This window comes from Solanum dulcamara, chromosome 7 (assembly GCF_947179165.1).
Source record: "Solanum dulcamara chromosome 7, daSolDulc1.2, whole genome shotgun sequence".
In the NCBI taxonomy this organism is placed as follows: Eukaryota; Viridiplantae; Streptophyta; class Magnoliopsida; order Solanales; family Solanaceae; genus Solanum; species Solanum dulcamara.
Window position 1 is genome coordinate 66,895,695 of NC_077243.1, and position 25,736 is coordinate 66,921,430.

The window sequence follows — 25,736 nt, forward strand, 5'->3', positions numbered from 1 at the left end:
AGGGCTCGGGAATTCCCCTATATACATGTCTGGTCTCGATCTAGGTCTTATAAAAATTTGTATATCCGATTATCAAGATCCTTTCTATCGCGGTGATCGAAGATAAATACCCAAATTAGTATAGAAAGGGTCAAAAATCTCTAGGGCTGGGCCAGTATCATAAAATAAGCACATCCTCGATGCCTCGAATCAGTATCATAAAATCATCATCCTCGATGCCTCTAGTCCACTAAAAATAGTAGTAATAAAGGTAGTATGACCCCTATTCGAAAATCATAATAAAATAGTTTCAATTGCAAACCAGCTTTCTCAAATCAATGCCAAGAAACAATGCATGCATCGGGGTCGACTACATATGTGAGAAAACAATGATCAAATGTAATTCATGTCATCACCAGCACCTAAACAACATGCACAATCACATACAATAATGACTCCACAAGCACCTTACCCTCTAGAGCTTGCAAACAGGGCTCACAAATACACTGACCTCTAATCAAGGCCTAAAGCTCAAATCTACTCTAATTTAATCACACAACCCAAAAAGGAACTCAACCCTAACTAGGTAATAATGAGGAGGAAAATAAGGAACCAGGGGCTCAGCTAGACAATCAATACCTCCATATCTACTTGGGAAATATCACCTCGAGATTTGTAACCATAAATAGCCCCACCAAATAGCGACAAGAAAGCTTATGGGATTCTAGCGCTAAATCTAGAAATGGGATACAACAACAATTCACAAGCTTAACCGGGTGGAAATCTCTATACCAAGGCTTTAAGATAGGTGCTATAATAGTGGAGGACACTAAGTCTCATAACTTCCGGCTAACAATGGCTACATCAACTTAGTTTCATCCTGACATCAATCCTAAGGAACAACTCCGCCAATCCTCTTAAACGCCGAACAAGCCACCTAAAATGTGCTAACTAAGGCAAAACTAAGGCATAATCATTAATCTTTCCAACTAGACTGGGGGTCTCATAAAGGGAACCTAACCTAAGGCTCATATCGGAATAAGGAAGCAAGAAACTGGAAATTATTCCTAACCCGTCATATACAATCCAAACTACAAGCTATTTATACTAAACAATACCTTATGAAGCTCAATCAAAAGAAATGACACTGTAGCCTACAACGAAGTCGAACAAGCACACATCAAATCCAATACCCGGTAGCTTTTTTCTCCTAAAATGAATCAAAATGCCTCCATGTTATCAAAATATTGATCACCTCATCAATACGAACATTTTGACACTAAAATTGCCTTTTTCGGAGAAGGACCCAAAATTGGGTTAAAACTGGGATTATGGGACCCGCAATGGGAATCTCAAAAATAACTCTGTGAAAGTGTTCTAAACGTATTATTGAGTTTGTACCCCAAAATAGGGCATAAATAGTGCTCAAAACTACCTAAATCTGCCCAACAATTAAAAACACCATTAAAGCCCTAAACTAAGCTTGAGCAGCTTGATTGGGCAAGAAATAACCTCAAACCAATAATCTTCACGCTTCCCTATGAAGACCAAATTTGGTCTACACCAACTGATGCACATCAGTTGGTTTTGGAAATTTTTTTAACTCCTGCGGGGTACTCAAAATTCATTTGAAATCCCGTGCATGCAAATGGATTATGCTACCCCACCAAACTCGACATTTCTGACTCAATGGCACAGTCAAAATTTCCATCTGAGGTCTTCTCGACAAAATCTGTGTCCCACACCTAAGCATAATTTTTGCCAATTTTTCAAAGAGGCTCAAAATGAGACCAGAAAAGCCTCGGGACACAAATAAAAGGTTGTTCTAAACCAAAATCGATATTCACGAGCTAACCACGCTATAGGAATTTCAATCTGAGTGTGTTTTTCAAGAATATTGACCAAAGTCAATCTTACGCCAAATTTCAAATACTAAAGCGTCAAATGGCTCCAAACTTGAACCGATTGCATCGATACTCATGCCGACGATGCTACTAGCCAAATTTAGCCATTTCAAAGCTGATGAAACCGTTAGAATTCTGTTCTGAGGTCGTCTTCCTAGAGTTTTAACCAAAGTTAATTGTTCAAACTCAAAGAGCTCCAAAATAGGGAAACGGTCATAAAAACTAAACGACCGACCAGGTAACCAAATTGTCAGTGCCAATAAGTCATAAATGGCTTAGGGTCGCTACAGGAAAGCTCTAAATGATGAAAAGATCGAAAAAGACAAAAATGACCCGGAGGGTCATTACAACATCCACCACTAAAAAGGATTTTTATCCTCAAAAGTCAAAAGATAGAAAGGAACCCAAGGGCATGAAAAGATTAGGAAGCTAGGCCCGCAAGCTCCACCTGACCTATAGGTACTTTCTCAGGCCGGACAACACCAATCCAGAACTCAGGGTAAGAGAAAACTCTTAAATTTACATTTCTTCAACTCAACCCAATTTCCAATTTCTCTCTTTTGATACAAACTTCAACTTAACAAGAACAAACTCTACCAAATACAACAGACTCATTCGAAATAAGCCAAAACCACACAAATTTCTCAGAATTAGGCGACCACAGACAAAGAAGATTCTAAATAACTCTGAATTCTTTTCTTTATTCTCCTAACTCAAGAATCTTTAGTCATCATGGGTATCCTACCTATCCTAAACTACAACAACAATTTCCAGCATCATCTGAACACTGTCAAAATAAAAAAGAGGGAAATGCAAGCACCACTAGGACATTGATGAGCGGCAAAAACTTAAAATAAATAACTCAACCTAGGGTACAAACCCAATGTTCAAACCCAATAACACCTGAAACCAAAAACTTGAGCCTGAAATCTATCTTTCAAAACTGAAAAGGCTATTCCAAAGGACAACCAAATCCTCGAGTAGAAATACCGCACTGAAAATAACTCTAATGTTGCTTTGCTGCCAACAGAACTTCTAGAACACTGAACTAATAAGCAATTTATTAGAATATTAAACCTGCAAAAAGTGATTGATGGAACCGAACCATTGCAGCAAAAACCACAAGTCGACCTGCCAGTGCAAGTCTGAGCTAACTACTCAGACTCAAGAAAAGCTAAACTGGCAAGTAGCGAGCAAGCATATAAACCCTTTTTTCGAGGGAGACCACAAATTAAGTTGAACCACTATAAGGAACAATTCCATCTAACCACAATGACATAAGCGAGCCTTGCAACCGTAGCAAGAAACCAAGAGATGATCCCACAAATTATTTTGACTCTATCCTGAGGCTAAGCTTTCTAAGAGAAATTTTATCCGCCCATGGAAACAAAAGTCTAATTTAGTCAAAGTACACCACAACAGAAAACTCAAATCAATAATCTAACTCTTGAACCATCAACACACCTATTGTAGTTTACTAGCAGAACCAAGGCATAACATGGAATCCTCAAGATTGAAGATAGTCCAGGTTGTAGTTTAACAAAAACCTTTGACTGAAATTTCTGAGACATATTGACTAACCACCTTAGAGTCCATAAGTCACAAGAGCACACCAAGAAAATTCTGATAAATCAAGACTCATCAATATGAACGCTCTCTCCACAATCATCCATGTCCACTAATTGTTGCTTAGTCACAAGCATAAGAAGACCACCATTTCCATAAACCCAATAGAATCTTCTTTACATGACACTTCAAGCTAAAACATCACCATACTTAGAATAACTAGAGAAAATTCATTCTTAGTTTTCTCAAGTCAAATATAGCCATTTGACATCGCATCACATAACCAGCTGAACTAATAATTAAACCATCAAACTTACCATGAAGAGACAACCCGACCAATTCGAACTAAGAACACGAATCAAACAAGGGGAAAATCATGAATGATATCTACAATAGACTAAAATGGCCTCAAATACTGACACATCCTTCTCTTCGAAGCAAACTCACATCAGCTAAGCACACTAGGAGGGGCAAGCTAGGAAGGGGAAGGATTAAGCCCAAAATCTCTAAAATAGCTAAATAAAGCTCACCAGAGAAATCAATTAAGATCAACATCCATAAGGTATAACTCTACTACTACTAAAAGAAATCATCTAGAGGAGATAAACACAGACAAAGAGTTCCAAGAAAAGCTATCATACCAAATAATAGGCAAGTAATCAGGCTACACAAGCATGCTCACATAAGTCCAAGTAATATAATTACCAGAATCAAAAGATGAATCTAACAATCCAACTAGTCACCGGTGGGTAAAAATACCCAAACACCCAAACACTACAAGAAATGAAGGTCCTAGAAATAAATTTATGGAAAACTGATTGATACCTGAAGCTTCATCCTCTGTCTGACCTACAATGGTCCTAGGACAAGGTATTAAAAATCGTCGATAATAAAGGCTCACCCCGCTGAAGGAAGGGGTGAGATACCCAACAGAAATAAAGGAAAATCCCTAAAAATAAACAGAATCATGAGATGGAATGCGCCTGGCCTCGAACTGAACTCCTAAACCACTAACCACCGCACTTAGGGCACCACCTCTAATTCATTATCCTTGGGCCCTATGGACCCAATCTTGTCGAGCCTATCACCTACGATGTGTGAGTGTAGGACATTCCCTAGCTAGATGTCCAAACTCACCATGTATATAGTAGTTTCTAGCAAATGCAGCCTACTGAGATGAACCAGCTAAATTAATATGAGCCCCAAAACCTGAATGCCCAGATAGAAAACCCTAAGAAGTCAGTCGTGAACTCTGTCCAGTGTGGGTACCATAATCTATCACAAGAATGCCTGGAACCTAAGGTGCTCCCTCCATGGGTCGGATAGGTCTAGAGTGAAGCTGACCCTCACTAGGATGATGCCTACCTCGTAGTGGGGTGCTTCTTCTACTGCACTGATGGCGGGATCTCATGTCTCCACCTTTGTCAGTCTCCATACATGCATGATCCATAGACAAACATGGAGGTTAAGCTCCCAAGGCTCTATAAATACAAAAGGGCCACCGCGACTGCGGAGGGATAAGCCATCAGGCTCCGCAAATGCGGAAGATACCTTGCTAATGCGGAGGCCAATGCCTTAAGGTTTTGCGAACGCGGCCTCATGCCTGCAAACACGGAGGACAAGGACCCTAGCTTCCGTGAATGCAGCCTAGGTGGTCCAAACACAAAGACCAAATTTTCCCTACACTAGCTGATGTACATCAGTTGATTTTGAAATTTTTTCAACTTCGGCGGGGTGCTCGGATTTCATTTGATATCCCATGCAAGCAAAAAGGACTATGCTACCTCACCAAATTTGATATTTTGTACTCAATGATGCAGTCAAAATTTCCATCTGAGATCGTCTTGAAAAAATATGGGTCCCATACCCAAGCATAAATTTTTCCAATTCTACAAAAAGGCTCTAAATGAGACCAGAAGCCTAGGGACACAAACAAAAGATCGTTATAGACCAAACTCAATATTTTGAAGCTAATTGCGCTATTGAAATTTTAATCTGAGCGCATTTTCCAAGAATGTTCACCAAAGTCAACCTTAGGCCAAATTTCAAAGATTAAAGTGACCAATGGCCCCAAACTTATACCGATTACCCTGATACTCGTATCGACCATGGTACTACCCTAATTTGGCAATTTTGGAGCTGATAGAATTGTCAGAATTCCATTCTGAGATCTTCTTCCTAGAGTTATGACGAAGTCAATTGTTCAAACTCCAAGAGCTCCAAAATAGGGAAACGGGGCATAAAATCCAAAAGAACGACTAGGCGACCGAACTGTCAGTGCCAACAAGTCATAAATAGCTTGAGGTCACTACAGGAAAGCTCTAAATGTAGAAAAGATCAAAAAGGACGAAAATGACCCGGATAGTCATTACGCTCACTCTTCTAAAAGAGCATGAAGAAACTAAAAAATACTAAATTTATAAAATCATACACATGACATTTTTTTATAGGTCAATATATATTTAATATTTTAAATATTATTTTCTTGATATATTAACTTTTATTAAAATATGTAAAAAAAATTATTGGCCCACAAAAACTTGTCATCTTTTGCTCTCTTTATTCTTCCCCAACATAGCTTCTTCTCCATAAAGCATCACTTTTTCCTCCATATTCATCTTCAACTCTATCGTTAACTGTGATGGTAGATATTTTATCTCTATGGCATCGCAGATTCAGGAAATAAGACGAGGAAAGAAAGAGATACAAGAGTTGTTTGGGTCTGGTTTGATTTGGTGGAGGTTGATTGTTGATGTTTTGTTTTGGTGTTCTTGTTGTGTTCTTGTTGTTTACTTGGGGTTTTGAGGGATCTGGTGGTGTATCTCTAGAGGTGGATGAGAGTTAATAATAAAAGGGATTTGGGTGGTGAAGTGATGGTGGAGCTCACCGAAAAATACAAAGAGAAAAAAATGGAGTAGTGAAGGCTAGAAATGGTGAAAGAAGTGAAGGGGTGGGTGAGGGAGGGGTTGGGGGAAAACAAAAATGGGCCATATTTTATAATTTGATTTTATAAAATATATTTTTAATTAATTAATTAATTAGGATAAATTAATTTTAAGAATATAAAAGAATAAATAAATTAATTAATTAATGATGCGGTGTTGACATGGCTATGTTGTGGCACTTACATAGAGATTATGTGGCATGTGAGAGTGGTATTATAATTCCACGATGATATATAATTCACTTCAAAGTTATTAAGGGGGATATTTAAACGCCCGTGTAGTTAAAGTACTATAGTAAGTTTTAGTGCCAAAAAGGAATTAAAAGAGTGAAAAATATTAGATCTACAAATATTACTCTTTTCAAAAGATTTGAATGGATGAATTGAGAAATATGAAATAAAGATCCTTCCATTGATATTCATTAGGTATAAAAAATATAGATTCAATGAACAGAAAAGAAAAATGAGGAGAAGAATGGGAGAATTGGAAATATAGAATTAATTCTTAAGGAAAGACAAGAGAATTAAAACTTAGAAACTTCCTTCTTAACTAAGAGATCTATTTTTGAATCATTTGTTGAATGCATAAATCATACTAACCTTATCATAGGAGTTATGTAACTAAACATAGGTTTCTTTAGCCTTTATGGATTAAAAGGTTAAATCAAATATCTTTGTAATCTGTACTCATTTTAGCTTTGTATCATCGTCCACCGGATCATTGGATTGGATCTTTTTATTGTGTATAGTTATGTTGTTCTTCTCTTTCGCGTTGTATATTTCTTTGTATATTGTTGTTATTTCTGTTGTTGTTGGTTTCTACCTACTAGGCTCGTTACTTGCTATTCAGAAATTTGGTTTGGCGTACCTTTTGGTGAATTATGATAGGTGCTATCATGAATCGATTTTTTCGATTGTGACAATAAGAGTGGAATTTATCCTTTATTTTATTCTTTCCATCCACTCAAGTTTCTTCCATTTTATCAATGTTTTCTGGATCCCACCCATCTTCCAAAACAAGAGAAGGTAAAGGAGTAGGATCAGTGGATCTCATGCCAAATATATTCACACTTATTTGATTCTAAACACCTAGTCTGAGTGGTTTCTAAAATATCATAATTAATAAATCTCCAAATTTAGGTGTCCCCTCAAATCAAGAATTTTGGCCTCACAATCACGAGCCAATATGCTTTACTCTCATGCCTTTCTTAAGCATATTCAACCGCTGACATCCGTCACAAGGTAAATCAACACCTCTTATATCTCTCGATTGATTCTGCTAAAGAGGCCAAACAAAGACAATAACTCCCCTCTCCCTTCCCCCCTCTCTGAGAACACATCTATTGTCAAAGAATGTAATGTCCCAATTATTGAGAAATTATTTTTTTTTGAGAAAAATGACCATTTTCTCCTTTCCTATAGTGTTTTCACACTTTATAATGTGGGGATGGTCGGCATGACTCCCAATGAAATTGGTGCGATTTTAGCAATTTGACGCCTTGAGTGAAAAGTTTCATTGAAATAGTTGACCTTGGACAACATATTGAGATCCGAGTGTTGGATGGAAATTCTGTTAGTTTTGTTGCATCCAAAACGTCGAATTTGTCCTAGTTGAGCAGTATTTTAGTGTCACGACCCAACCCCATAGGCCGTGACTAGTGCCAGAACTGAAAACTCGTGTACACCCTTGTTACCTATAATCAATCCTCAACTAAACATGAAATGAAACTTATATGGACGGAATATTATCTCGAAACTGTCACACACACACACATACACATATACACACACACACACACACACACACATATATATATATATATATATATATATATCAAAGCTACTTGTATCTTGAGGAGTCACAACCATCAAAAGATAACATAATACGTAAGTCGACAAGGCTGTCATAACGTGTAGGAATGTCCCAACTATACTTACGCAAGCCGACAAGGCTACCACTACATACAATATCCCAAAATATGTATATACGCAAGCCAAAAAGGCTGTCACTATGAATGGAAATGTCCCAAACTATAGGTCATTTAGACACAACTGAACAAATATGCACACAACCCATGCATATATCTACAGACCTCTAAGAGTATCAACAGTATCATATGATGGGAAAGGGCCTCTCCGTACCCCTGGATAAATATATATATACATCAAAAATGATTTGTACCAAAACTCTAGGCTCTGGGATAATGGAGCATCCAAGACAGCTGAATAGAATTCCTAAGCTGGCGGATCACTAAAGTGAGTATTTGTACCTGCGGGCATGAAACGCAGCCCTCAAGAGAAGAAGGGTCAGTACGAGATATGTACTGAGTATATAAAGCATGAAATACAATAAGAAAGATCATAACTGAAGTAGAGAGTCCAGGAGACAAGTATGATAATCAAGAGTTCACTGTACCTATGCCTTACAAAACAAATCATGCATATCATTATCATATACCGTACCAGCCCATTATGGGACTTGATGCCATAATCGTATCATCATATTATCATATCATCATATACATATGCCATAACCGGACCTCTAGTAAGGGACTCGGTGAATAAAGTCGTGTGCACGTATATCATACCCAGTCCATCATGGGACTCAGTAAATAATGTAGTAAAATTGTGCATAATAACGTACCCAGCTTAGGATTCGGTGAATAATACAATAACAATATACACGAGTGGAATATAATGAGAAACCATATATAATTAGATTATCATTTGAGATTCAATAGAATAATTAAAATAAACCATCATTTGAAAATCAAGACCGTTGTCATCTCAAGTACCCTTCGAATGTCATTATGAATTATACCAAATATGAATCACACCAAAATATGAATTATACCAAAATATGACAGCTGAAATCCTACACATCTATTAAGACATAATGATATAAGTTTTGGGAATCAAGAACATTAGCCATCCTACTGTGTCTAAGAATCGGAGCTTCTTTGGAATTTATACATTCGTCGTCTGTTTGTTTCATATGAATCATTCCAAAAGAAAGAAGGATACCTTTACATACCTTGAACTCTATCTAAATGTCCAACGTCTACTTCTCGAGATCGTGGGTCTAAAATTAAGATAACATAGGTCACAGTTAGATATCCAAATCACTTACTAACTAATCTAGTACGAATGAAACTTAACAAAATTCGAACAACATTTCCCCTGCAAACTTAATAATCCTCAAAATTTCAATTTACCCAAACACCAATTAAACTATCAACAACAACAATACCAACAATATCATATCAAACTAGAATTAAATCCATCTTTAAGTGACTTCCAAAATAGCCCAATATACATTCGGATGTCAATGCTTGTATACACTTCTTTATTTCCGTATATCCATAGTATATCAACAACAACAATTATAGCCAATCCCCCGATATTCCATCCCACAAAATAGTTCATAACAACCACAAAATAGTCTCCAAATTATTATCGTAAAACAGACACAAATATCATCACAAAACAACAATGAAAATCATGTAAAACAGCCCCAAATATTTTCACAAAATAGTCTGGTATACGCTTTATATAAAATATCTTCATATACTTTATTCTTTCAAATTCAAGAACAACAACTCATCAACAATATAAAAAACAATATCAACAATTATTATACATCATAACTCAGCTAATTCCATCCATTTAATCCTCGTAAAATATTCCCTTAATTCATAAATCTCAACAAAACAACAAACGAGTTTATAACGTTATTTTCTCCATTCTAATCCGTTAAAACTCTAAATAAACTTATTAACAATGAAAAATGGACTTTAATATTACCTTAGGTATGCAGATCCCACATTAATACTCTCTTTCTTAGTTGATTTTTAGTTCAAATTGAAGGCAGCGCGACGTACAACACTTTTCTCTTCATGAGTTTCAGGATTCGGGGCTCAGATTTTGATCAAAATTGGTGTTGCTCTCTAAGATTCTCCTCTCTCTCTCTCTCTAGAAATTCCTGGATGTTTTGGTCTGAAAAATAAAGGAGAAAAAAGAAAAATTTCCTTAAATGGCGTAGGTATTGGGCCTGACTCGACTTGGAATCGGGTTAGACCGAATCCACTGTTCAGCTCGACCTTTATGCATTAAAATGTCCATAACGCCTTATCCCAATGTCACATATAACCTATGGTTGGAAATCTATTTTAATTAGCTACAACTTTCATTTAAGAATGTTCCCAAATTCCCAAATACTGAAGGGGTTATGTCCTCCCGAAGTCAGATCACCCAAAAATGTAACTTAAAATATATATATTTTTTTGGATGACTTCCACTTTGATTACAAACAAGTCATTCCATTTTAAAATTCAAAATTAAAAATCCTTGAATTTGTGTCCATTACCTCAAGAATACTCCAATGTACAAAAATACGAAATATAACATTCTTCCTCAAATGTTAAACTAGCCTCATAAAGTCTTATAAGGAATTCGGGGGAATCTCTTTTGTTGCTACAACATATAGTTTCATCTATCAATCAATATAATCAATTTAGAAGTTAAGATTACCTGTAGGCATAGGGAACAAGTGAGGATACTTATTCTTTATCTCCTCTTTGGCTTCCTAGGTCATCTCTTCTCTATTCTTTTTTTGCCACAATACTTTGATGGAAGCCACGTCCTTAATACGTAACCTTCTGACTTGGCGATCAAGTATAGATATAGGGTTTTCCTTGTAAGACAACTCCTTCTTCACCTGAATATCATCCATGAGAAATACTTTAGAAGGATCACCAATACATTTGTGAAGCATCGACATGTGAAAGACTAGGTGCACTATTTCCAAATCAGATGGTAGATCCAACTCATAGGCAACCTTTCCCACCTTACGGACAATCTAATAAGGCCCAATGTACCTCGCTAAGTTTTCCTTTCTTGCTGAATCTCATTACACCCTTCATGGATGACACCTTCAAGAACACCCAATCCCCAACTTCAAACTCTAAGTATCGATGTCGATTATCTGCGTATGACTTTTGTTGACTCTAAGCTACTAATACCCTTTCCTGAATAAACTTCACCTTATCAACAGCTTGATGAATTATATTAGGGCCTATTAACTTTGCCTCACCAACATCGAACCAGCCAATAGGTGACCTGCACTTGCTTCCATATAAAGCCTCATACGGTGCCATTTGGATGCTAGAATGATAGCTATTATTATAGGCAAACTCGATAAGTGTAAAATGATCATCCTAGATACCCCTAAAGTCAATAACACAGGCCCGCAACATATCTACTAGCATATGAATAGTATGCTCGGTTTGTCTGTCAGTTTGAGGGTGAAATGCTGTGCTAAGACTCATCTGTGTCCCCAATCCTTCTTGGAATGATCTCCAGAAATTAGCTATAAATTGAGCTTCTCTGTCCGATATAATAGATGTAGAGACCCCTTGAAGTCTTACTATCTCCTTGATATATAACTTTGCATAGTCCTCGGCTCAATAAATAGTCCTAACCAGAAGAAAATGGGCTAATTTTGTTAGCCTATTTACAATAGCTCATATAGAATCATACTTATATGGAGTGCGAGGTAGTCCTGTAATAAAATCCATATTAATTTCTTCCCATTTCCAAGTCGGGATCTCCATCTCCTGTAATAATCCACCAGGCTTCTGATACTTAATATTAAATTATTGGCAGTTCAAGAACTAGGCTACAAACTCGACTATGTCCTTCTTCATGCCATCCCACCAATATAAACATTTGAGGTCATGATACATCTTTGTTGACCCTGGATGAACAGAATAACGAGCATAGTGTGCCTCTACCATAACTTATTGTCGTAGCCTTGCAATCTTAGGTACACATAATCTGCCCCTATATCTTAGCACTCCATCAAGTGTGATCTCAAATGGGATCTTTTCCTTTTGAAGTGTTTCATCCCTATACTGTGCCAGAATAGGGTCCTCATATTGGCATTGCTTTACTTCTCCCATGATAGACGATTCAACAACTCCTCGAACAGAAACTCTACCACCATCGAGATCAGCCAAATGGACTCCAAGGTTAGCTAACTGGCAAATCTCATAGACTATCTTTTTCTATTTTGGTTGTTCATCTGTCAAGCTACCCATAGATTTACAACTAAGTGTATCTGCTGCAACATTTGTTTTTCCTAGGTTGTATAGAATGTCAACATCATAATCTTTTAGCAACTTTAGCCACCTCTCTGCCACAAATTCAGCTTCTTCTACTTAAAGATGTATTGGAGACTTTTGTGATCCGTGTAGATATCAACATGTATGCCATATAGATAATGCCTCCATATTTTCAAAGCATGAATTACTATTGCTAACCCCAGATCATGAGTTGGATAACCCGAAGAAAGGGGGTCAGTACAAAAAATATACCAAATATGTAAAGCATGAACTGTAATAAATAAAACCATAATCTGAATAGTATGTGCAGAAAATGAACTAAATGTTCAGAATATCAAAATACTTATCATAATCATAAATCACACATGCAAAGTCGTATGCCATATTCGGCCCTATATTTTTAGGACTCGATGAATAAAATGTGGTCGCCACCTTGTCACTGGCGCCACCTCACAATATAACTCTAGAGTAGGGAATATCTCCATAACAAATCATATCATATCAGATGGTCATGTCCTATCATATCGTATCAGATCATATTATATCATATCATCAGACATCAGCAAATGTGAACATGGATCAATATAACTCCACAAACCCATGTACATAGTGTTCTTTCCCCCTCATGTCGGAGCACGGCAAACAATGCAGAGAAGTACGCTTGATAACATATCCTAGCCCAGGCTCAGTGAAAGAATGGTTACAGTATGCATTAGTAGAGTAGTGAGAAACTAAATGCAATTTAAAATACAAAACATTTATAAAGACCTGATAGAACAATCCCAATGACAAATCATATATATAAAAGAACTTGAATAATAATAATAGTGCAAGTCTTTCCAATGTCACGATAGTCTATGTCAAAATATTTTTCTGAGATCGTCTCCATATTTCAAAATATATTATGGAACTTAACAGAATCATTAGTCGTATAATATTCGGAAGAGTAGAAAAGAGTTTTCTTTACATTCTACCTAACATAAGCCAAATGGAATAATAAAGAAAAATTTGGGAATAGTGGGGCCCACCTCGGAAAAATGAGATGGCGTATCTAAATTATGTGCGTTAAATTTCATAATGTTATTTATAAGAGTTTCAAGGTAGTCGGATCCTATTTGTGCAAATTCTAGAAGTTTAGACAATTTTTCAAAAATATTCATAAATATTTAATTCAATTCTACTGAATAGAAAAGGGGCAAATTTAGGCATCGATTCCGAAGGGTAGAGTCATCCCCGAGGCTCGTATCCAAACCTATTACACCTAAGACATGCCAAGAGAAGAAAAGATAAAGCTTTACATACCTTATCGACCTTTTACGGTTGTCCAAATTCAATTCCCGTTTTCTCCAAAATCTACAATTGGTCACATTTACCAATTACTATTCATAAAACTTTAAGAATTCAATTCTAACCAACACTTGTCTACAAAACTTTCGGCAGCATCTCCCCTATTTATACAACAACCCCGAGATTCCAACTCGGCCACAATATCAACAACCATGCCAACAACAACAACAATAACACAAACAATCAATTCAAAACGCACCATAACATAAATTAATTTCTTTTCTAAATAGTGCAATAATTTCCAATCTAACTTTGCATTTTCAAGTCAATATCCATATTTTATGTTTATACATATCATTCTAAGACCATTCAAATATAGGCCAAGATATTCTAATTTAAACTATACAATACTTACCAATTCCATATTTCATCTAAAAGCTCCATAAATGCAACAAAGCTATTATATTAAACGTTCTTCTTTCAAATTCATAATCAACAACAACAATCCACACTTTAACAACTTTATTTCCATAATACCAAAAAATCATACTTGGATGACATAATTTCCTACAAACCATTTCAATACCAACTTAAACCATTTAAGCTTCATTTATATTCCATCTCATCACCTAACCCATATTTCCAACTTCAAAGAAAGTCATTCAACTTCCAATTCCAATATAAAATTCTTACCATAACTACTACTCCATAACTACTACTAAAATACTACACAAAAATTTAATTCATCTTGCCTCCACAATCTTCATATACAAGGATTTATACATATGTAAAATCCACCATGCAAACTTCCATATTTACATGTATTCTACACATATCTACGTACTACAACATAAACAACCTTCGTAACATAATAAAAATGAATTAGTTCTTACCTTTTTCCTTCTAACTTCTTCACTCACAAATCAATGAAACAAGCATCCAATCTTCCAAAATAACTTCACCATTTATAGAGGACCCTTGAATTAGTGGGAATACTAGGAGAAAATAATTTTGGGGATGAAATTTCAAGGGGTAAATTTTCCCTCACCTTGGCCGATTTTCTCTCTTTATTTTTCCTTGGTTTTCTATCTTCTATCATGCTCCAATTCTCTTGAATGTTCTAGGAATTGGATGATAAAAAGACTTCCATGAGAAATTTCAATTTTGCCTCTCACCTTTTCTAATATTTCCAAGTTGAAATTCTAATTTTGCCCTTAACTTTTTCTAGTATTTCCACTTTAAAATTTCCAATTTTGCCCTTAACCTTTTCTAGTATTTCCACTTTAAAATTTCTAATTTTGCCCTTAACCTTTTCTAGTATTTCTACTTTAAAATTCCAATTTTACCCTTCAACTTTTCTAATATTTCCACATCTCAAATTTAGTCATAAGAATTTTGTATCCAACAAGATCAAACATAGCCTTGCCCTTGACTTGTTACCATTATCCCCAAATTGTCCTAATGTGAAAAATACGGGTTATAACATTTTTTCCCTCTTTTGAACATTCGTCCTCAAATGTTAAACTAATCCTATAGGAGTTTATAAATACAGCTATTTCACATAATTTATTAATTAACCAATATAGGTAAATAAGGCATTTAGGTTACCTGTGGGTGCAGAGAACAACTGAGGATACTTCTTCTTCATTTCTTCCTCAGCCTCCCAAGTCATTTCTTCTCGGTGATTGTTGCGCCATAATACCTTGACAGAGGCCACATCTTTGGTGCATAATCTCCTTACTTGACGATCTGAAATAGCCATCGACTGTTCCTCATAGGACAGCTCTTCGGTCACCTGAATGTCTTGTATGGGAAATACTCTAGAAGGGTCGCCAATAAATTTGCGAAGCATAGACACATGGAATACCGGATGTACTGCTTCTAAATCAGCTGGTAAGTCCAACTCATAGGCAACCTTTCTTACTTTACGGACAATCTGATAAGGTCCGATGTATCTCGAACTAAGCTTCCCTTTTTTGTCGAATCTCATGACACCCTTCATAGGTGACACTTTCAAGAATACCCAGTCATCCACTTGGAACTCTAAAGGTCGACGCTGATTATCTGCGTATGCTTTCTGTCGACTTTGAGCCGCCAATAATCGTTCCTGAATAAGCTTTACCTTGTCAATTGCCTGTTGAATCAGATCTGGGCCAATAAACTTAATTTCACCCACATCGAACCAGCCTATAGATAACCTATATTTTTTGCCATATAGTGCCTCGTACGGTGCCATCTGAATACTAGAATGATAGCTGTTATTATAAGCAAATTCAACAAGTGGTAGATGGTCATCCCAGCTACCCTTGAAATTAATAACATAGGCCCGCAGCATATCTTCCAGCGTCTGAATAGTGCGCTCGACTTGCCTGTCAGACTGAGGATAGAATGTTGTACTAAGGCTCACCTGGGTCCTCAATCCTGCTTGAAAAGATCTCCAGAAATTAGCTGTAAATTAGGAACCTCTGTCAGTGATAATGGATATAGGAACTCCGTGGAGCTTTACTATCTCCTTAATATACAATCTGGCATAATCCTTAGCTGAATACGTGATCCGAATTGAAAGGAAATGGGCTAATTTAGTCAACCTATCAACAATAACCCATATAGAATCATACTTTCATGGAATGCGAGGTAAACCTATAATAAAATCCCTATTAATGATCTCCCACTTCCACATCAGAATTTCCATCTCCTGCAATAATCCACCTGGTTTTTAGTGCTTAATTTTGACGTGCTGACAGTTTCGACATTGGGCCACGAACTCAGCAATATCTCTTTTTATACCATCGCACCAATACAAACATCTAAGGTCATGGTACATTTTTGTTATCCCCGAATGAACAGAATATCGGGCATAATGCGCCTCACCCATAACCTATTACCATAGCCCAGCAACGTCAGGTACACATAACCTACCCCTATGTAATAATACCCCATCATATGTAATACCAAAAGGGATCTTTTCTCTATCAACACATATATATCTCGGTACCATTCCAAAATAGGATCTTTATATTGACGTTGCTTTATTTCCTCTATAATAGAAGATTCAGCAAACTCTCAGACCAAAACCCTATTATCTCCAAATTCGGCCAAGCGAACTCCAAGACTGGCCAATTGACCAATTTCATGAACTGTTTCTTTCTTTTCTCGTGGAACATCTGCCAAGCTACCCAAGGACTTATGGCTGAGTGCATCTGCTATGACGTTGGCCTTTCCAGGATGATATAGAATATCAACATCAATCTTTTAAGAACTCTAGCCATCTCTTCTACCGCAAATTCAAGTCTTTCTACTTCAAAATATACTGGAGATTCTTATGATCTATATAGATATCAATGTGAACGCCATATAAATAGTGCCTCTATATCTTCAGAGCATGCTGTCAGTTCTCGATCATGAGTAGGGTAATTTCTTTCATGCTTTTTAAGCTGCCGGGAAGCGTAAGCTATAACTTTGCCATGGTGTATCAAGACACAATCTATTCCCACACCCAAAGCATCACAATAAATCACATACCTATTTGGTCCCTCTGGAAGAGTTAACACTGGAGCGGTAGTCAACTTCTCTTTCAATAACTAAAAACTTCATTCTTAAGCATCAGTCCACTGGAACTTGGCTCCCTTCTAAGTTAATCTTGTTAGTGGTGCTGAAATTGAAGCAAATTTCTCTACAAATCTCCTGTAATATCCTGCTAATACTAGGAAGATGCGTACCTCTATAGGTGTCGTTGGCCTAGGCTAGTTTTTCACAGCCTTGATCTTCTATGTATCTACCCGAATACCATCAGCCCCGACAATATGTCCCAAAAATACCACAGAAGTCAACCAGAATTCACATTTAGAAAATTTAGCATACAGTTTCTGGTGTAGGAGTACCGCAAGTACCGTTCTCAGATGATCTGCATGCTCTTCTTCTGACCAAGAATAAATCAGAATATCATCAATAAACACAATCACGAACATATCCAAGAATGTTCTAAATACCCAATTCATCAGGTCCATAAATACTACTGGAGCATTCGTCAGCCCAAAAGACATCACTCTAAACTCGTAATGACCATATCAGGTCCGGAATGTTGTCTTTGCTATATCTGATTCTCTTACCCACACCTGATGATAACCCGATCGTAAGTGTATTTTTGAGAACTACTTGGCACCCTACAACTAATCAAATAAATCATCAATTTTGGGGAGGGGGTACTTAATCTTTATAGTTACCTTATTTAGCTACCTATAATCAATACACATCCACAGTGACCCATCTTTCTTCTTCAAAAATAATACTGGTGCTCCCTAAGGTGAAGTACTGGGTCTAATGAAGCCTTTTTCCAGCAAGTCTTTCAACTTCTCCTTCAGTTCTTTTAATTCTGTAGGTGCCATTCTGTACAGGGGAATAGATATCGGCTGGGTATGTGGCAGCACATCTACGGTAAAGTCTATCTCCCATTCGGGAGGAAGGCATGGAAGCTCATCTGGAAATACATCTGAAAATTCATTAACTACTAGAACTGACTGAAGGGTTGGCGCTTCCTCTTGCAAATTTTGTACACGAACCAGGTGATAAATACAACCTTTTCTGATCATCTTTCTCACCTTAAGGTATGAAATAAACTTCCCTTTCGGCGATGCTGTATTACTTGCCCATTCCATCACTAGTTCTTCTAGAAATTGGAAATAAACTACCTTCCGTTGACAATCAATGTTAGCATAATAGGAAGATAGCCTATCCATTCCCATAATCACATCAAATTCAGTCATCTCTAGTTCTATTAGGTCTGCTTTAGTGCAACAATCACATATAATTACCGAGCAACTTTTATATATCTGTCTTGCTATAATAGAATCCCCTACAGGAGTAGCTACCTTAAATGATTCTATCGGTTCATGATTTACCCCAATCTTATCAGCAATCAATAGGGAAATATGTGATAATATAGAACCTGGATCTATTAATGCATATACAATCTGGGAAAAGATCAACAATGTACTTGTGATCACGTCTAGAGATGCCTCCTAATCCTGTCGGGTGGCCAAAGCATAAGTGTGATTCAAATGACCACTAGAACTAGAAATCCCACCACGGCCTCTACTGCGGCCTGCTACTTTAGATACACCCTACCCTATGGGGAACATAGCTACCTAAGAAGATGATGACCCAGCAAATAATCCTATAGGCCGAGCTGCCCTACCTGAATTACCCTTATTTGGGCAATCCATCATCGTATGGCCTTGATGTACACAAGCAAAACAAGCCCCTGTAGCACGATAGCACTCTCCCACATGGTATCTGCCATAATAAGAACACTTAGACCTGGGTTTCCTCATCTGATCAGAGCCTCTATCTAGCTGCGAGCTGGAAGCCCTAGAGCTTGGACTTTCTCCCGCATATCCTGTGCCACCTAATTTCTGGCCTGAGGATAGTAGAAGCATACTTCATGCCGGCTGGGTCGGCTGTCTGCTACCTGCTGCTGGAATGACTTGCTTCAGAACTCTTCAAAATACCTAGATGATCTGGCCCTCTTGGGCTAACTCCTACCAAACTCTCGGTCAGACTGGTGTTCTCTATGTCTGTCCTCCATGCCCTGAGCATATACTTGAATACGGGCGATGTCCATCCCTAGCTTGGCAACCATCACCAAACAACTATCAACCAAATACCGATCTAGGCCCATCACATATCTATGCATCCTGTCAGTCATGTTAGCTACCAAAGCAGGTGCATGTCGAGCTAATGAGTCGAACTCTAAACTATACTCAAAAACACTGTGGCCTCGCTACCTCAACAGTAAAAATCTGTCTACTTTAGCTCTCCGTATCTTAAGAGGCAGGAAATGACTGAGAAACACCTCCGTAAACTCGTCCTATATAGTTGGAGGAGCTACTCTACCCCTGGACAACTCCCAGGACTCATACCAGTTAGCAGCTACCTCATGTAGTCTATACAAAGCCAACTCAACCGACTCCGTCGAAGAAGTCTTTATTAGATATAATGTGAGCTACATCTCCTTAATGAACTCTTGAGGGTCTTTCTCGAGCTTTGTCCTGAAGAACTCTAGAGGGTTACAAGTCAGAAACTCACGAGCCCTCAAACTATCTGTTCTATGTACTTGATCTTCGCCTAAACCGTATCTGTACTCCTGGCCTGCCACCAATCTGGTCAACAGCTGGACTGCATACTGCATAGCCCTGCCCTCAGCTCCTGGCTGTGGAGCTAGGGGATCGGGTGTTGAGGATCTAAAAACTGGCAGTAAAGCCACTCTCTGATCTGCAGCTGAGGTTTCCCTAATCCCCTTTGATACTAGCGGCGTCGCGGAGCTGGCTGTCGGGGGAACAGTCCTCAGATCAGGCTGAGATCGGGCCCTGGTAACTATGTGGGCCTGACTAGCCTTACCTGGCACTGCTGATTTGCTCTTCTGGGCAGCCGTCGCTTTCTTCGGAGGCATCACTGGAAACATAACAATTCGTGTTGTTAGGGAGGAATCATCCTGATAATATAACTCTTATCGCATGATCTAAGACAAAAAAGAAAGGTAACATCCTAAATATCATGTAGCCTCTTGTTTATAGATGTGGTGCATAACACACCAATAAACAAGACTCTACTAGATACTATCTGTAGACATTCCGAGGACCAAATCGCTCTAATACCACTTTTGTTATGACCCAACTCCGTAGACCGTAACTCATGCCCGAGTTGGGCACCCAAACATACCCTTATCCCAAATTAGCATATTAACCGAGTAAACATAGGTAGTAATTAGAAAAGATTGCTAAATAGATCACAAAAATAGATATAGGCATGAGGGTTGATAGGCCATCATAAAATACACAAAACCCAAAATATATATACAAAACCCACAGCATAACTCTATATACAGACCTCTACAGATAATAGCATATTCATATGATGGGATAGGGCCCCGTCGTACCCCTGACCAACATATATAAATATACAGAGAAAAAGTCATTACCAAAAGATAAACTCCAGACAAGGGAGCACTGTCAACGACACGACAGATGTCCTAAGAAGGCGGGTCAGCAAAACGAACGTCTGTACCTGCGGGTATGTAACGCAGCCCCCCCCCCCCCCCGAAGAAAGAGGGTCAGTACGAAAAATATACCAAATATGTAAAGCATGAACTGTAATAAATAAAATCATAATCTGAATAGTATATGCAGAAAATGAACTAAATGTTCAGAATATCAAAATACTTATCATAATCATAAATCACACATGCAAAGTCATATGCCATATTCGGCCCCATTTTTTTGGGACTCGGTGAATAAAATATGGTCGCCACCCTATCACTGACGCCACCTCATAGCATAACTCTAGAGTAAGGAATATCTTCATAACAAATCATATCATATCAGATGGTCATGTCCTATCATATCGTATCAGATCATATTATATCATATCATCAGACATCAGCAAATGTGAACATGGATCAATATAACTCCACAAACCCATGTACATAGTGTTCTTTCCCCCTCATGTCGGAGCACGGCAAACAATGCAGAGAAGTACGCTTGATAACATATCCTAGCCCAGGCTCAGTGAAAGAATGGTTACAGTATGCATTAGTAGAGTAGTGAGAAACTAAATGCAATTTAAAATACAAAACATTTATAAAGACCTGATAGAACAATCCCAATGACAAATCATATATATAAAAGAACTTGAATAATAATAATAGTGCAAGTCTTTCCAATGTCACGATAGTCTATGTCAAAATATTTTTCTGAGATCGTCTCCATATTTCAAAATATATTATGGAACTTAACAGAATCATTAGTCGTATAATATTCGGAAGAGTAGAAAAGAGTTTTCTTTACATTCTACCTAACATAAGCCAAATGGAATAATAAAGAAAAATTTGGGAATAGTGGGACCCACCTCGGAAAAATGAGATGGCGTATCTAAATTATGTGCGTTAAATTTCATAATGTTATTTATAAGAGTTTCAAGGTAGTCGGATCCTATTTGTGCAAATTCTAGAAGTTTAGACAATTTTTCAAAAATATTCATAAATATTTAATTCAATTCTACTGAATAGAAAAGGGGCAAATTTAGGCATCGATTCCGAAGGGTAGAGTCATCCCCGAGGCTCGTATCCAAACCTATTACACCTAAGACATGCCAAGAGAAGAAAAGATAAAGCTTTACATACCTTATCGACCTTTTACGGTTGTCCAAATTCAATTCCCGTTTCCTCCAAAATCTACAATTGGTCACATTTACCAATTACTATTCATAAAACTTTAAGAATTCAATTCTAACCAACACTTGTCTACAAAAATTTCGGCAGCATCTCCCCTATTTATACAACAACCCCGAGATTCCAACTCGGCCACAATATCAACAACCATGCCAACAACAACAACAATAACACAAACAATCAATTCAAAACGCACCATAACATAAATTAATTTCTTTTCTAAATAGTGCAATAATTTCCAATCTAACTTTGCATTTTCAAGTCAATATCCATATTTTATGTTTATACATATCATTCTAAGACCATTCAAATATAGGCCAAGATATTCTAATTTAAACTATACAATACTTACCAATTCCATATTTTATCTAAAAGCTCCATAAATGCAACAAAGCTATTATATTAAACGTTCTTCTTTCAAATTCATAATCAACAACAACAATCCACACTTTAACAACTTTATTTCCATAATATCAAAAAATCATACTTGGATGACATAATTTCCTACAAACTATTTCAATACCAACTTAAACCATTTAAACTTCATTTATATTCCAAGAATCACAACAACAATTAACAAACTATACAACCTTAATTTTTTTCCATCTCATCACCTAACCCATATTTCCAACTTCAAAGAAAGTCATTCAACTTCCAATTCCAATATAAAATTCTTACCATAACTACTACTCCATAACTACTACTAAAATACTACACAAAAATTTAATTCATCTTGCCTCCACAATCTTCATATACAAGGATTTATACATATGTAAAACCCACCATGCAAACTTCCATATTTATATTTATTCTACACATCTCTACATACTACAACATAAACAACCTTCGTAACATAATAAAAAGAAATTAATTCTTACCTTTTTCCTTCTAACTTCTTCACTCCTAAATCAATGAAACAAGCATCCAATCTTCCAAAATAACTCCACCATGTTATAAAGGACCCTTGAATTAGTGGGAATACTAGGAGAAAATAATTTTTGGGATAAAATTTCAAGGGGTAAATTTTCCCTCACCTAGGCCGATTTTCTCTCTTTATTTTTCCTTGTTTTTTCTATCTTCTATCTTGATCCAATTCTCTTGAATGTTCTAGGAATTGGATGATAAAAAGACTTCCATGAGAAATTTCAATTTTGCCCCTCACCTTTTCTAATATTTCCAAGTTGAAATTCCAATTTTTCCCTTAACCTTTTCTAGTATTTCCACTTTGAAATTATAATTTTACCCTTCAACGTTTCTAATATTTCCACATTCCAAATTTAGTCATAAGAATTTTGTATCCAACAAGATCAAACATAGACTTGCCCTTGACTTGTTACCATTATCCCCAAATTGTCCTAATGTGAAAAATATGGGTTATAACAAGTGGTTAGCCTAAAAGACATCACCCTAAACTCATAACGCCTATATCGGGTCTTGAACGCAATCTTTGAAATATCTACTTTCTTTACCCGTACCTAATGATAGCCTGACCTGCAGGTCTATCTTTGAGAAACTCTTAGCACTCTGCAACTGGTCAAATAAATCATCAATCCTTGGAAGGGGATATCTATTCTTTATTGTCACCTTGTCCAACTGCCTATAATCAATACACATTTGCAGCGACCCATCTTTCTTTCTCACGAACAATACCTGTGCTTCCCCAAGGTGATGTGATAGGCCTAATGAAGCCCTTTTCTAACAAGTCTCTCAGCTTCTCCTTTAATTTCTTCAATTCTGTAGGTGTCATTCTATAAGGAGGAATATATATAAGTTGAGTATCTGGCAACAGATCTAGAGTGAACTTTATCTCCCGCTCAGGAGGAAGACCTGGAAGTTCATTTGGGAATACATCTGAAAATTTATTAGCTAACGGAACTGATTAAAGAGTCGGTACTTCTATTTTCAATTTATGCACATGAATTAGATGATAAATATAACTCTTTCTAACCATCTTCCTTGCCTTGAGGTATGAAATAAACTTACCCCTTGACGATGCTGTATTGCCCACCCATTCTATGATTGACTCTCCTAAGAACTGAAATCGAACTGCATTTTCTCTACAATCAACATTACCATAACAAGAAGCTAACCAATTTATGTCCATAATAACATCAAATTTTTTCATATCTAATTCTATCAAATCTGCCTTGGTATGACGACTATATATAATCACCGAACAATCTCTATATACTTGCTTGGCTATAATAGAATCTCCTATCGGTGTAGCTACCTCAAATGGTTTTATAAATTCAGGTTTTATTTTGATTCTATTGGCAACAAAGGGAGATATATATGATAAGGTCGAGCCTGGATCTATCAATGCATATACGTCTCGAGAGAAAATCGATAATATACCTGTAACCACGTTTAGTGATACCTCTTGGTCCTGTCTAATAGCCAAGACATATATGCGGTTCGAAGGACCGCTATAACTGGAAGCTCCACCATGGCCTCTACCATGGTCTACTGGTGTCTGAATACCCTGCCCCATAGGGCGCATAGCCATAAAAAAAGATGAACCAATAATTGACCCAGTAGGCTGAGCTGCACCACCTGGACTACCCTCGAATGGACACTCCCTCATAATATAGCCTTGACGGTCGCAAGTAAACCAAGCACCTATAATAAAATGACATTCCCCAAAATAGGGCCTACCATAATGAGAACATCGAGGCAAAGGAGGCCTCGACTGGTGCGTACCCCTGTTCATATGTAAACTTGAAACCCTAGAGCTCTAACCGGCTCCTGAATACCCTATTCTATCAAATCTCCTACCTATGAACTATGGGGGTGCACTCTGGGATGGCTAAGAAGGATATCTACTATACTGCTGAGGCTGCCCGTCTTGAAGCTCATCTGAATAATCGGGCGATCTAACTCTTTTATTTTGGCCTCTATCATGATCTCTATCAGGTTGACTCCCTCTGTGCCGATCCTCTTCCCCTTGTGCATATGCCTGTACCTTAGAAATATCCATACTTGGCTAAGAAGACATTAACATACAGATATCAATCAAATAATGATCCAGCCCTATCACATAAAGATGCACTCTATCAGCTATATCAACTATAATAGTGGGTGTATATCTTGCCAATGTATCAAACACAAGGCTATAATATCGAACACTCCTGCTATTCTGCCTCATATATAAGAATCTATCAACTCTGGCTCATCTTATTTCTGGAGGTAGAAAGTGGCCAAGAAAGGCCTCCACAAACTCATCACATACTGCTGGAGGAGCACCCTCACCCCTAGACAACTCCTAGGATTTATACAAATTAATGACTATGTCACATAGTTAATATGAATCCAACTCAACAGACTCAGTCTTAGAAGCCCTAATTATCCTTATCATCACTACACTTGTCAGATAAACTCCTATGGGTCATCCCAAGCCTCGACCCATAGAACTGTGGGGGGTTACCAATTAAGAAGTCACGAACCCTTAAATTATCATGTCTATTTGCATAATCAACTCCTAGCCCATGCTTGTGAGCCTGTCCTTCCATTAATCTGGTCAATAACGGAACTGCATCTCTCATGGCCCTATCCTCTGCCCCTGACTAGGGAACTGGAGGCTCAGGTACTGGGGCCTCAGGAGTTGGCGGTGGAGCTGCCCCCTGATCTGCAGTTGTTGTTGCTCTAAGCTCATCAAGAGGTGGTGGTATAGCAGAGCTCGCTAACTAAAGTATAATCTCGGGCATAGACTG

The 25,736-nt window shown here is 37.4% G+C and overlaps 1 protein-coding gene across 1 annotated transcript; it reads right to left on the bottom strand.

Annotated features, from left to right (window-relative positions):
* Positions 1-1,867: 1,867 nt before the first annotated feature.
* On the bottom strand, positions 1,868-16,038 carry LOC129894822 (uncharacterized). Its single transcript, XM_055970451.1, has 2 exons — positions 15,411-16,038; positions 1,868-2,037 (listed from the first exon to the last, which is right to left on the bottom strand). The coding sequence occupies exons 1-2, from the start codon at positions 16,036-16,038 to the stop codon at positions 1,868-1,870; spliced, it is 798 nt and encodes a 265-aa protein (XP_055826426.1).
* Positions 16,039-25,736: the final 9,698 nt, after the last annotated feature.